General features: G+C 41.8%; 1 protein-coding gene across 1 annotated transcript in view; it reads left to right on the forward strand.

Moving 5' to 3' along the window:
• Ints7 (integrator complex subunit 7) overlaps window positions 1-12,601 on the forward strand; it is a 78,776-nt gene that overhangs the window by 21,019 nt on the left and 45,156 nt on the right. Inside the window, exons 4-7 of the mRNA XM_003474217.5 lie at window positions 684-821; window positions 7,361-7,407; window positions 11,006-11,205; window positions 11,588-11,710. Of these exons, the coding sequence (XP_003474265.1) occupies window positions 684-821; window positions 7,361-7,407; window positions 11,006-11,205; window positions 11,588-11,710 (508 nt within the window). The remainder of the gene's footprint in view (window positions 1-683; window positions 822-7,360; window positions 7,408-11,005; window positions 11,206-11,587; window positions 11,711-12,601) is intronic.

The raw sequence follows: 12,601 nt of genomic DNA on the forward strand, positions 1-12,601 counted from the left end.
ACTTTTTTGTTTGCAACTTTGTAAAATCCAAGCCTTTCTGCAGAAAGCACTTTTCCATCTTTCTTTTCTGTACTTTATAATATAAAGAATAGGTTTTTTTTGTTTTCCAAATTGCAATTTTGTTACAAAGTGAACCAGTTTCCTTGATGACTTTCCTGGCTGTTGCAGATCCTAGTATGAGCCCCAGGGGGCACTGTCCGCCTCTGGTACATTGCAGTTTCCCATGGATTTGAGAAGCCTCCCACTAGTATTGATGTGGGGACACAGACTGCAGAAGTCTTGCTGTTTTACTTTGTAATCTGCTTAATAGCAAAACTTGTATTCGTAATGCTTTGCTTAAATGCACTTCTTTATGCAGCATTGGAAAATTGATATCTTGGTGCTTTAATAATTCAAAAGTTTCTCTCCTGGGCCTTGTTTGATATCTGGGATGTACTTCAAGATGCTTTTTAGCAATTTTGCTTGTGTTGGAATATCCATTTTAATATTTCTGGTTCACTGAAGTGTGTGGATGTGGTTAGAATTTGAGTCACTGCTTAATTCCTAAAGTTAGAATTTATTAGCCTGAAATTTATAGAATGCCCTTCAAACTTAAGTTTTGATAATCCACCTTACTTTGTTTCTTCTTTCTTGACCCTGAGATTGTTGTGTTCCGTTCTTCTTTGGTCTCTCTGTCTTGGTAGGATGTTGGGAAGTCTGGCGTCCATAATTCCCGAGCGGAAGAACGCTCATCACAGCATCCGGCAGAGTCTGGACTCACACGATAACGTGGAGGTGGAAGCCGCTGTCTTCGCTGCTGCCAACTTCTCCGCACAGTCCAAGTGAGCTCGGGCCTCCCGCACCAGGGCTTCCCGGGTAGAGTGGTTAAGGAATCCCTGATCAGCACGGAAACACCGAAGATTCTGGGGGAAAGGCCGGGTAGCATGTTGAGGAAACAAGGCTGAAATCCATGACCTGGAACCCTTGGGGGCAAAAGTAGTTTGCCAAAGAATAGGGCAACGCAGGGAGGCTGGAAGGCTTACTCGGCATCGGCGGCAGTGCTGTCCTGTGGAGCCTGTCACGCTCAGCGCAGAGCTGAAGTGCTGCTGCTCCGTCCTGTGTCCTCCTGTGCAGCTGGTGGGCGTCTAAGCCGTGTTCGCTTTGCCAAACATGGTGATTGGTAATTTGGGTTAAAGCCAATTTAGAACTGTTCAACATGTTACATTGTACATTGTTACCTTGCAGAACAGATTCTTTTCTTTCTTTCTTTCTTTCTTTCTTTTTTTTTTTGAATGAAATGTTGACCATGTTTTCTTACCACGTTAGACTTGCAAGGTGACTCTCTGTAAAAAGTATAATATTGTCCCCTGACTCACGATGTCAGAGAAGCGAAGCCTTGGTGACCCATGAGGAAAGCCGTCTGACCCAGAAAGCCCCCGTGGCAGAACTTAGCCTAGGGAGTCAGCTTAGGGGTGGCTACTGGTACTCAGTGCAAGCACCGTGACTTTACCACAAGTACGTGTATTTATGGGGTAGAAAAAGACGGAAAGGATAGGCGTAAAAAATGTTGCTGCAAGGTGGTAAATTGTTACGTAATTATTTTCTTTTTATAGATCTCCCTGTTTCCTGCCATGAACTAGTTTTAGTTTTATAATCAGGTAAATAATAGCAACTCCATTAAGATTCTCAGCTACATGTGATAAAACTTGAAATAATTACCAGCCATCTATGATTTTAATTATAATTAAAATGTTCTTCTCTTCAGATGCTTTTCTCAAACCTTAAGAATCCCTAGGATTACTCATTGGAAGAGAAGAGTTAGAAACCTTCGTGTAATTCTTATTTTCATTCCTCAGAATTAAGTATTTTAGTGATTGAGAAATAACTGAGTAAATACAATTTCTACTTATGCTTTTAAAAGTAGGTGTGTGTTTCCTTGTTAAAAGTGTGGAGAAAATTTACCTGCGAACAGGAATCATTTCTGTGATGTTTACCTGTGAACCAGCACCGTCTCATGGCCACTGCCAAGGTGTCAGGGGCGGGAGTCCCTCAGCAAATGGTTAAATATGTGCATCCAGTGACTCCAGGGGTTGTGTTCTAAATTTAGTTAGTTAGTTAGTTAGTTTGTTTGTTTGTTTGTTTGAGACAGGGCTCGCTGTACTTCAAGCTGGCCTTGAACTCACTGTGTAGCCCAGACTGGCTTTGTATGCAATTCTCCTCCTGCCTCAGCCCAAGTGCTGAGATTAACAGGCATACACTACCATGCCCAGCAAATTTAATTTAAGAAAATACTTTATATTATTGTTATCAGAAGCTATTTTTATTTTTCAGGGTTTTTAAAATTTTAGTACATGTTTGGATTACATAATGATTATGTTCTTCATGGCAGGATCTAATTTTATTTCTTGTATGAGATTTCTGGTCCGTTTGGAAAATGATTGAGACTAACATAGAAATAAGATTCTTCATTTACAGAACGGATACCCTATAAACACATAAATTATAGTTTAGGTAGACTCAGTTTTAGCATATCATATATCAGTAGGATACACATGGATTTGTGATACAAAACATAATAAATTTATAAATTTATAATTTTAATAAATTATAAAAATTAATAAATTTCCCACCAGGAAAGCCCAAAGGACTTATCTAAACACATGAAAGTATACAATTAATTAAACATATTTTTGAGATCAGTGTTTACCTGTTCCTCTAGAAATACTGCCCTGGCTTGAGAGCACATATCTGGTATTTCTGTGAATTTGAATCTTAAACAGATCAGAGCAGCTAGCCAAATAAAACCTTAAGAATGTATTTCTTATGCTTTTAAAAGTAGATGTGTGTTTCCTTGTTAAAAGTTACTAGCGTGGAGAAGTTTTACCTGATAATTTTACAGGATAAAAGCATACTTCATCGTGTTCTTCCCATCTCCCCTACCATAAGGACACCTAACTTGTTATTTTAAGATCAGATGCAATTTTGGCGAGCAGTTGTCAGCACAGAGCCCTCGGGCGGCCACCATGGGCAGTGGGGGACGCACTGGCACCCATGGGTCTGTGAGCCCCTTTTTCCCTGGAGCAGCTGCTCTTAGAGAACAGGCTTGCCGCCCACTGCCTGCTGCCCTCCTCCCACTGTGGTCAGGTCTGGCAGGAAGGCGTTTGAGTGTGGCAGGGAGGACAAGCAGATGGCTCTGTTTTGTCTCACCATGTTTACATGTAGATGTTAAGAATCTAAAAAGCATTATTACATTAAATCTATAGGCTTCAGGTTTGTTGTGTATTAAAAAGGCAGAAGATTTATAGGATCGGAAGAGAAACCGGAGTGTAAGTTTTGCTGTTTATTGACAACAAAGGCTGTCACAAACTTTCAGATTTTGAGTTGATGTAGAAAGAGTTTATGTAACTAGTGAAGAAGTACTTCCTGAGGAGCCAGCACGTCTGTGTATTATTCAAAACGCCAGGAAGACAGGGTGAAGAAGGTGAGGCCCTGTTGCTGTGCAAACACAAAATAATTTCAGATGTTAGTGGGAAAAAGTGCAAGGGGGCGTGGTGACGGCCTGGGTGCAGAGCCGGCAGGGAGCTGAGCCTGAGTGTGAGCAGGAGGTGCCTCTGAGGTACTCTCGGGTTAGGGCGGAGTGAGGACCAGGCAGGAGTGAGGCTGAGACGGGATGGCCAGCATGTGACTGTGGCAGTGTCACCCGTGCCATGCAGGCCATTTCTGTCACTGAACTCTAAAAGCTTCGCCTTCACTGTTAACCAGTGTGACTGTTCCCCTTATCCTTCAGAAATGTGTTACAGCTTTTGTGTGTAACTACGAGACAGAGCTCTTAGAAAAGTAGTTTTGAAACTGTCCCCAGAATCCCTTTACACTCCTGAAGTATTACTGAGAGTCTCAAAGAGCTTTTGTTCATGTGGACAATGTGTGTAGCTATTCACTCTAAGAAGTTTAAATGGCTGTTAAAAACTTCATTCATCTTAAAAATAAGATACTTATAATATGTTCATATAAAAATACCTATGAAAATAATTACTTTCTGAAACAGAAACACATTTTGTGAGAGGAGTATTGTTGAACATTTTTTTTTGTAATCTTTTTTTTTTTTTTTTTTATCGGTACCGGGATCGAACTCAGGACTGTGCACTTGCAAGGCAGGTGCTTATGCCGCTGAGCTAAATTCCCAGCCCCAGTTGTTGAACATTTTGCAGAGCTCTTTAATGTCTGGCCTGATTTCACATCCACTTTTGCATTCAGCAAATCTGTGATATTTTGATTAAAGCAGAGGAAGAAAGTTCAGTCTGACACAGACTCATAGCTGGACAGGGAGGCATACAGTGTTTTCAAAGCCTTTATTTTATGAATTAAGGTGTGACTGAACAGCTTATATTTGGTCTTTTGGAAAATATTGGCTGGCTGTGTTGACGGGTCTGCCAGATGTTGACACATTTTATTGTGTCGTATCAGAGGGCCACACTTGTTCCTGTGACCACCAGTTTTATCAGAAAAGGCTTTAACTGTCAAGTCTCCAAGCTCATGATGACAAATAGAAGTTTTCTGAAATTGTATAATTTTTCAGAAGGTAGGCTCAAATAAATTGTCATTGACAACAAATGCTCCCAATTATTGGCCTTCAGGTTGCAAGGTTACTCCGTTCATCTCTCCAGAGTGTCTGCCAGGTAGCCGCTCTGCAAACCTCCATGTCCCTGGAAGACTGACTAGGTCTTGCCATCAGCCGAGCAGCACACTGCAACTTTCTGTGAAGTCTGGCCCTGTGCACTTTATGGTTCATTCCAGTTTGTCAGAGAATAGTAAAGGCACATGGACCCAGGAGTTGAGATTTAATAAAATTAGTAATTTTTCTCTGCTTTATTAAGAATTTTTTAAATGTGAGTATATGGTACTGAATAATACAGAAACCACAATCTTCGGTCTTGCTAAGTTGCAGAATTTTTAAATTAACCATCATTGCTTTTATTGTTTGTTCAGATTTTTGTTGGTTTGTTTGTTGTTCTTTTTGGGTGCTGGGGATTGAACTCATGGTCTTGCACTTGCCTGGCAGGTGCTTTTGCCACTTATCTAAGTCGTCAGTCCCATCGTTGCCTTTTTAACAGAGCTGAAATTGTCAATGCCATTGTCCAAGATAAAGCATGATACTTTAATAGTGTTTGTTGTCAGGAATTCATATCCAGGAAGGTATTCTATGATGAAGTATTGCTGATACCAAACAGTTACGAGCAAAACAGAACATCTAGCCACATCTGCAGATTTGTCCCTTTGTAAGGCAGAAATAAAATTCTGCAGATGGGCTACTGGTCGCTCTTATATTGGCAGCCGAACTTCAACAGGTGTTGGAAAGCAGCAGTGCTTTTCACCGATTTTCACTGTAGTCAGCACGGTCAGCGCCGAGTTGCCCAGCCAGTGCCAGTGGGCTGCTCCAGTAAGTGCACTTGGATTACTAATCCTTCCATCGTTTCTAGTTTGAAAAGCCATGATCAGTAATTTTTTATTTTAAAGAGCACATCACAGCAGAGTTCAGTAGCATAATAATTCAGCTGTTCATCTTGCAGCAAAGTTGCAAGTTTGAGGGCCACGTCTCAAAATAAAAAAGGGGCTATGGAAGTCACTTACTGGTAGAGCACCCTTGGGCTCAATTCCTAGGACCACCAAAGAGGAAGTACATCGCATTGATTGTTGTTAATTCTAAAGTCTTGGGGTTTTTTTGTTTTGTTCATGTCTTTTTGAGGCAGGGTCTCGCTATGTGGTTCAGGCTGGCCTGGGCTCACTTTGTAGCCCAGGCTTGTCTCAAAACAATCCTCCTACCTCAGCTTCCCGAGTGCTACAGTTACAGGAATGTACCACCATGCCCAGCTCATTAATTCTAAAGTCTTAAGATGAAGCCAAAACTTAACTGGTACCATATTGTTTGAAAATATCTAGTTGTATAAAGCACAGTGGGTTAGAGTGTTAGTATCTGTAAAGGAAAGGACTAGCTTTAGTCATATTCTTCTTTATAGCTTTGCCATTGATTTAGAATAGACTCTTGCCTATTCTGAGTTAGAGAAGCCTCAGATACGTCAGTGTCATCTTTCTCAGCATCTCTAGATCTAAATAATATAACTTTGGGCTGAGAAAACAAGTCTTCTGATTTCTTAAACCAGTAGTCCACCATTAACCATAAGGGAGAGACTGCAGATAAACTTCCTTTGGCTTTAAAGTGACATACTGCTAAATTCTGAAGCAAAATTATGTAACTGTGGAGAATTTTCAAATTTGAACTGTAAAGCAAGACCAAGCATACTTGAAGTGTTTCTAGTAAGTAGTAGGAAAGCTTTAGAATTTCAAAATAATGATGTATTGATTGATAAGGCCACAGAGATAATGGATAAAATCTAAGATAGAAAAGCATCAGAGAGGAGTTGACAGCAAACTGAATTAATCTCAGAGCGCGTGTTATACACTAAACCCACTGCCTCAAGAATTCCTAAGAGCTGGGATGGAGGTCGTGGCAGAGCGTTTACCCGGCACACACAGGGCCCTGGGATTTCAGTCCTAGCTCTGCAAAAATGGAGTGAGGAAAGAAAGCGTGCATTGCCTCTGCTCTTGACAAAGGCTGGCGTTGTGGCGCCATTGAAGAACCCCACTTCATGTGGGGAACAGGGAAATTGAAACAACAGATAATATCTGAATGGCAGAAAATAATTCGTTTAGACTTCCACTGAACTACAGAAGAGAATTCTTTCATGATTATTATGGCTAAATTAGCCATTTTATCATCGCTGTCATTTCTTTCTATATGATATAATACTTTATCTCAGGTATTTACTTTTCTAACCTTTCCAAGTCAGATCATATTTTTATACTATAATAAAATCAAAAGAACCTTGGAAAATACAAGTATTGCATATTTAAAACATGCCTAACTTGGTTGGCTTTTTTTTAAGAGCAGAAATATTTATTGAGAGAAAGAAAACTTCTGTCGAAAGAGAGAGAAAGGGTCCTGAGTGGGTTGCCCTCAGTTCGCTTTTCAGAAGAAGATTCTATTCATATTTCCTGTTACATTTTCATGCCCTACACTTTTGCTAAAACTCATAATGTTAGAAATTGATTTTAGTGGTTATATGATCATAGCTTGTGTGCCAAAAGCTCTTCTTAAAGGAAAATATATCTTAAAGCATCATGTTTGATAACGGTAACCTTGATTCTAAGTGATACCTGCGAAGCATCCTCAAATTCCTAAACACTTGACCTTTGGAAAATTAGTTATGACTTGGAATATTGCATGACTTCTGTGCCAGCTGTGTTTTGTGTCAGCTCCTTAGAAAACTTAAGCAAAGTTAATTGTTTTGGTTTTAAAAGTTTTTACCATTTTCTCTTCCCATAGGGATTTTGCTGTAGGAATATGTAACAAAATCAGTGAAATGATTCAAGGTATGTATGGTTCATATAGTAAAAAGATCTAACTGAGCAGGATTCCTAATAATAATTGTTGCTGACATTCATCAAGTGCTTCCCTTGTGCTAATCACTGTTCATTTGAGTAATATGTATTAAACATCTCCCACTGCCAGGAAAATCCCTTGCCCTCATATACTTGGGGTGGAGTGGACAGTGCAGAGATATGACGTAACAGTTAGGTGCTGGGGAGAAAATGTGAGATAGAAAGGAGAGAGAATCCCAGGGGTAGAGGACAGGCTGCTAGTGGACTTGTCTGTTTTATACATTTCACGTCTTTGTTGAAATAGGACAGGAAGGAAGAAGTGTGGGCCGTGCCACACGGGAGGCACATACTGACCCGAGGGAGGCTGGTGTCATTAGGAGCTCTGGGCTCTGCCTGCCACTGTCCCTCCTGTGTCTTCCATTTGTTACTGGAATCAAATGCAAATTCCTTGCTGTAGTCTACCGAGCTCTAGTTTCCCAGTTCTACCTACTAAATCATACCTCCTGTGTTGCCCCATTTATCTTTATAACATTTGTTAAAGGCAGCTGTGGGCTGCAGCATTGCACAGCTCTAGAGAACACCAACTACTTCCTTTGTGTTCTTACACATGGCATTCCTGTGAATTGTGCGGCTTGGCAGCCCTGGGTAGGTAGCACTGTTGGGTAGCACTGCTAGATCAAGTTTACGGTGGCGGAAGCAGAGCCACAGCAAAGCTTAGCCGTTCGTCCAGTCACCCAGTTGATCAGTAGCAGTTTGGCTTTGAAGACTGCACTTTTAATCACTATATTATCATCATTTCCTAAGATGACTTTCTGTAGTTAATTTTGCATACATTTAATTCTTTCCACGTAAAAGTAAAGAAAACATGCTCACTTTGCACAAATAAAAAATCACTCAAAGACCAAGATAATGTGATTGAGCTTTACCCTATTCTCCTTAACTCATTTTCTTCTGCTACAAGAAGGCATCCTGCAGATGGTCTTGATTGTAGGAGAAAGCATCAGTCATTGAGGAAGCACCTATTAAAGCCTACTGTGTTAGACAGGATCTCCTCAGGAGGCAGGTGGTGTAGTTGGATGAGGATCAGTTGAGGAGCGGTTGAGAAAGGAACCGTACACTAAACTGCAGGTAGGTTAATGTGGAGGCTAATCAGTCTGTTAGTCTGGTGACAGCTTTTCCACCTTCAGCGCCCAGGGAAAGGAGTGGGTACTGGGAGCTTGCAGTCATGTCCAGAGGGCCGCTTTGAGAATCTGAACTCCTGTGAGTGTGGTGTGGCCCTACAGAGGAGGGACCAGGGACTAAATGCTGTGGCCTTATTCTTCTTCCTCACCTGTGCTGGGCCTTTGCGCTGCTGAATTCAAACAGGGCAGAGAGCAAGGGAGTGGATGTAGGTTCAACAGTGGAGTCTCTGGGGTGCTGGAGAGCTTCGTATGTCTGAGTGGTGATTACATAGGCTTATTCAGATGGAGAAATTCATTGATCTGTGCTTAAACTTCACTGTTATGTTATTCTTTGAATTTTATCTAAAAATAAGTAAGTCTGGGGTGTGATTCAGTGGTGGAATGTCTGCCTGTTGTGCATGAGGTCCTGGGTTTAGTCCTCAGCACTGGAACTGCAACAAATACTTTAGGTTCAAAGTAAGTAGATACAAGAACAAGACTTAGGTGAGAACAGAAAGAAGACACAGGATGTGGGTAGGGTAGAGGAAGACTGGGACCTAAGATACGGAAATAAAAGAGGAGTTTTAGGAGGCGGGCGTCTGATGTTTAAGCTGCATCTGTTTCTGCAGAGGTGAACCTCTGAATCGCCTGAAGTCTTAATCCTTAAGATGTCCGAAAACTGGCAGAGAATCCCTCGGATTGCTGGGTTGACGATGGACTTGTGGAGAGAATCGGGATGTGAGACAGGAGGCTTCCGCAGGGAAGAGCCTAAGTAGCAGGAAGGCTTAGGGGGCTCTGCATAATTCAGTTACGGGGTGGGGGTGGGGTGGGTCAGTGTGATTACAAGTGGAAGACATAGTCAGATTTGGATTATATTTTATAGTTAGCACCAACAAAATTTGCTAACAATTTTTGAAGCGGGATGTAGAAAAGAGGAAGGAAATGGAAAAAGACTCCACAGCCTGAGGACTATGCTCGCACAGTTGTCACTTGCTAAGGTGCAATCATTTTGGATGGGCAGTTTGGGGTACAGATCAGAAGCTCCCTTTAAGCAGTTCCCTGTTAAGTACCAAAGGCTCTGCTGCATGCTGCTGGGGGTGAGCAGGAGGTAATGGGATGTGTGCCTCTGAAGAGCGGGTGGGCAGCAGTCCTTGGCAATCTTTTAGCTGGTCACTGAGGCCAAGAGATTCTCAGCTCAGAGAAGTACAAAGGTTGAGACAGAAATTTACCACCAGCTCAGTGGCACACCAGAAATTAACTGTAGACAGCGGAGGAGACCCAGAAGGGGGATTAAGAAGGAGCCTTGGAGGAAGGGCTCAGAAACCAGAAGAGTGAAAAAGCAGAAGCCATTGGGAGAGTAGTTGCCAGTGTCAGCTGCATTCAGCACCCTAAGAAAGTAATGGGACAACATGAGCAGCATGTGACTCCACAGGGAAGAAACCAGGCAGTAAACCGGCCTCGTTCTCCTTCCTGTCTCTCAGTGCTGCTGTTTGCTGTGGCCAAACCCAAATAGCAAGGGGGCCTGAGGAGAGGAGCCGGTGCTTGCTGCCCAGTGGTCCACTCCCTGACACTCGTACCGGCAGGCACAGTGGAAGCTGATGTACAGAATGCCAGATGGCTCGTGGCGTGTGTGTAGTGTGTTTCAGTGGAGAAATGTTTGTTTTCTAGTGCCACAAAGCCTTGCCACAGAAGAAAAAGATTTTTTGGTGGTGTTTTTGTTTAACTCTGGCATTGACAAGAAAAGATGTACTGGGGTTAGCCCTCATGGCTTGTAGCCGTGAAAGGGAAAGTAAACTCAGAGAACATCTGAGCCATTCTGCACGGTCTGTTCCTACCTTAATCTTGATGGAGCTGTTGAAGAAAACAAGTCATTGTTTATGTAATCAAACTGTGCTCCTTGGGTGTGTTTGCATATACAGAGTGTGCCAAAAAGATGCACCCATGCTACAGCAGTTTACTGCCATGCTACTAAATGTCTAGATGCTAACGGCCACCGGTTTGAGCATGTTGTGATTGTAGAGGGCAGAAGTGACTTGTATTAATCTCATGATGTCTCAGTACATTCACTATTAAAGTATTTGCATGGGCTTTCTTTTCCCAATGTATACACCTTTTCGCAACCTTGTTTGTGTACTGTGCGTGCATACTGGTGTGTTGTCTTCATACATGAGAAGAAATGGGAAGCAAATATAACTACTTTCTAGTGTCTTTCATGGAATTTTCTGCCATCTGTGTGTAGTCACATATTAAGGTAAATACTTTTGGAAAACTGGAACCACGTTAGTTCTAGTATAATCTTTAATGTTACAAGCTTGTGAATGTATTAGTATATGCCTTGTTTTTAAATGGGCGTTTTGCTGACCGAGTCAGCCTTTTAATATGAGCTGTCCTCAGTGACAGAAACCTCTCAGAAGTTTTCCTGTCTCCAGGCTTGGCCACCCCGGTGGATTTGAAGCTGAAGTTGATCCCCATCCTGCAGCACATGCACCATGACGCCATCCTCGCTTCCAGCGCACGGCAGCTCCTGCAGCAGCTGGTCACAGCCTACCCTTCCACCAAGATGGTGATCGTTTCTTTGCACACTTTCACTCTGCTTGCAGCCTCATCTCTGGTTGACACACCCAAGCAGGTAACTTTAGTAACTTTGCCTATTAAATATATGATTAAAAAATAAGGAAGTAATTTGTACATTTGGTAACATTAAGGTCCTTTTCTCCAGTAAAGATCAATCACTTGAATTTCCTTTTCTTTGTTTATATTCTTGGGAGCCCTGAAGGAATCTGTAGCAGGATGTGAAGCTGTCAGTAAAGAAAGGATTAAGATTATGATAAGGGCCAGTTAAGTGGCACGTTACATATTGGAGAAAGGTTCAAACACGGGCCCATCGCTAGTAAGTGACTCCGATTTGAAAGGAATCCTACCACAGATCTAAACGTTCCCCAACAACACTGCATCCTAATGATAATTTCAGTGACAATACTGCTCATGGTTTGACTTAAATTCTTCTGTAGATTCAGCTCCTGTTGCAGTATTTGAAGAATGATCCCAGGAAAGCCGTCAAGAGACTTGCTATTCAAGATCTGAAATTACTTGCCAGTAAAACACCGCACACTTGGAGTAGGGAGAATATTCAGGTACGTGGGACTTCGGCCATTAATATTTCATATAGAAAATCTCACATGAATAATAAATCCTAATAACCTATTTGGCATCACATTTTTATCTCTGTCATCTTCTAAATGATTGAATGTGAAAAACCTCGAGAGCATTGTTAACGTTGTGGGAGAAGACATTTTATCAGTGGCAAAATAAATAAACTTGTCTGTAAGTGTTTAAGTTTGTCGTAGTGAGCGGGCTTGCCTCTCAGTTTCTTGTTAACTTTTCTGTAGCTGCACTGAGGCTAATTCAAAGCTCAGTTAGGTTACTTTACTCCTCTCTCTGTCAATTTAGGAAGAACAAGTTAGGGCTGACTGTGGTATAGCGCAGAGGCTGGATAGGTAACAAGGCAAAGTGTGTTTCTCCTTTTCATGAATTGAGACAGGGTCTTACTCTGTAGCTCAGGTTGACCTCAGATATAGTCTTCCTGCATTCAGTCTCTTAAATGCTGGAATCACAGATATTAAAAGACATTCTTGACTTTTCTTTCATAAACTCATGAGCAGATCTCATTCCAGGGTACTAAGGTGACAGCTTAAGTTCTGGCCTTATGTTTATTGTTTCTCAAAATAGAACACTATTTGTTTGTTTACACATTACTGATAACAGAGGAACACTATTTTAAAACTCCATCCAAAGTAAAAGATTGTTAGAAGTTGACATTTTTATAATCCTACCACTTGGGAGGCTGAGGCAGGAGGATCACTGGAATTTTAGGCAGAGTCTGGGTGCATGTGTATATGGGTGTCTCTTCTGCTCTCTTCCTTGTCTAAAGTCACCAGGTTCCAGTCAAGGAGGTGCCACCCCAGTGACCTCCTCTAACCCCAGTCATTCCAAAAGGCTCAGCCTCTTATACACCGTAGGTAGAG

The sequence above is a fragment of the Cavia porcellus genome, unplaced genomic scaffold, assembly GCF_034190915.1.
Source record: "Cavia porcellus strain 051 isolate PalLab524CR breed Dunkin Hartley unplaced genomic scaffold, mCavPor4.1 scaffold_26, whole genome shotgun sequence".
In the NCBI taxonomy this organism is placed as follows: Eukaryota; Metazoa; Chordata; class Mammalia; order Rodentia; family Caviidae; genus Cavia; species Cavia porcellus.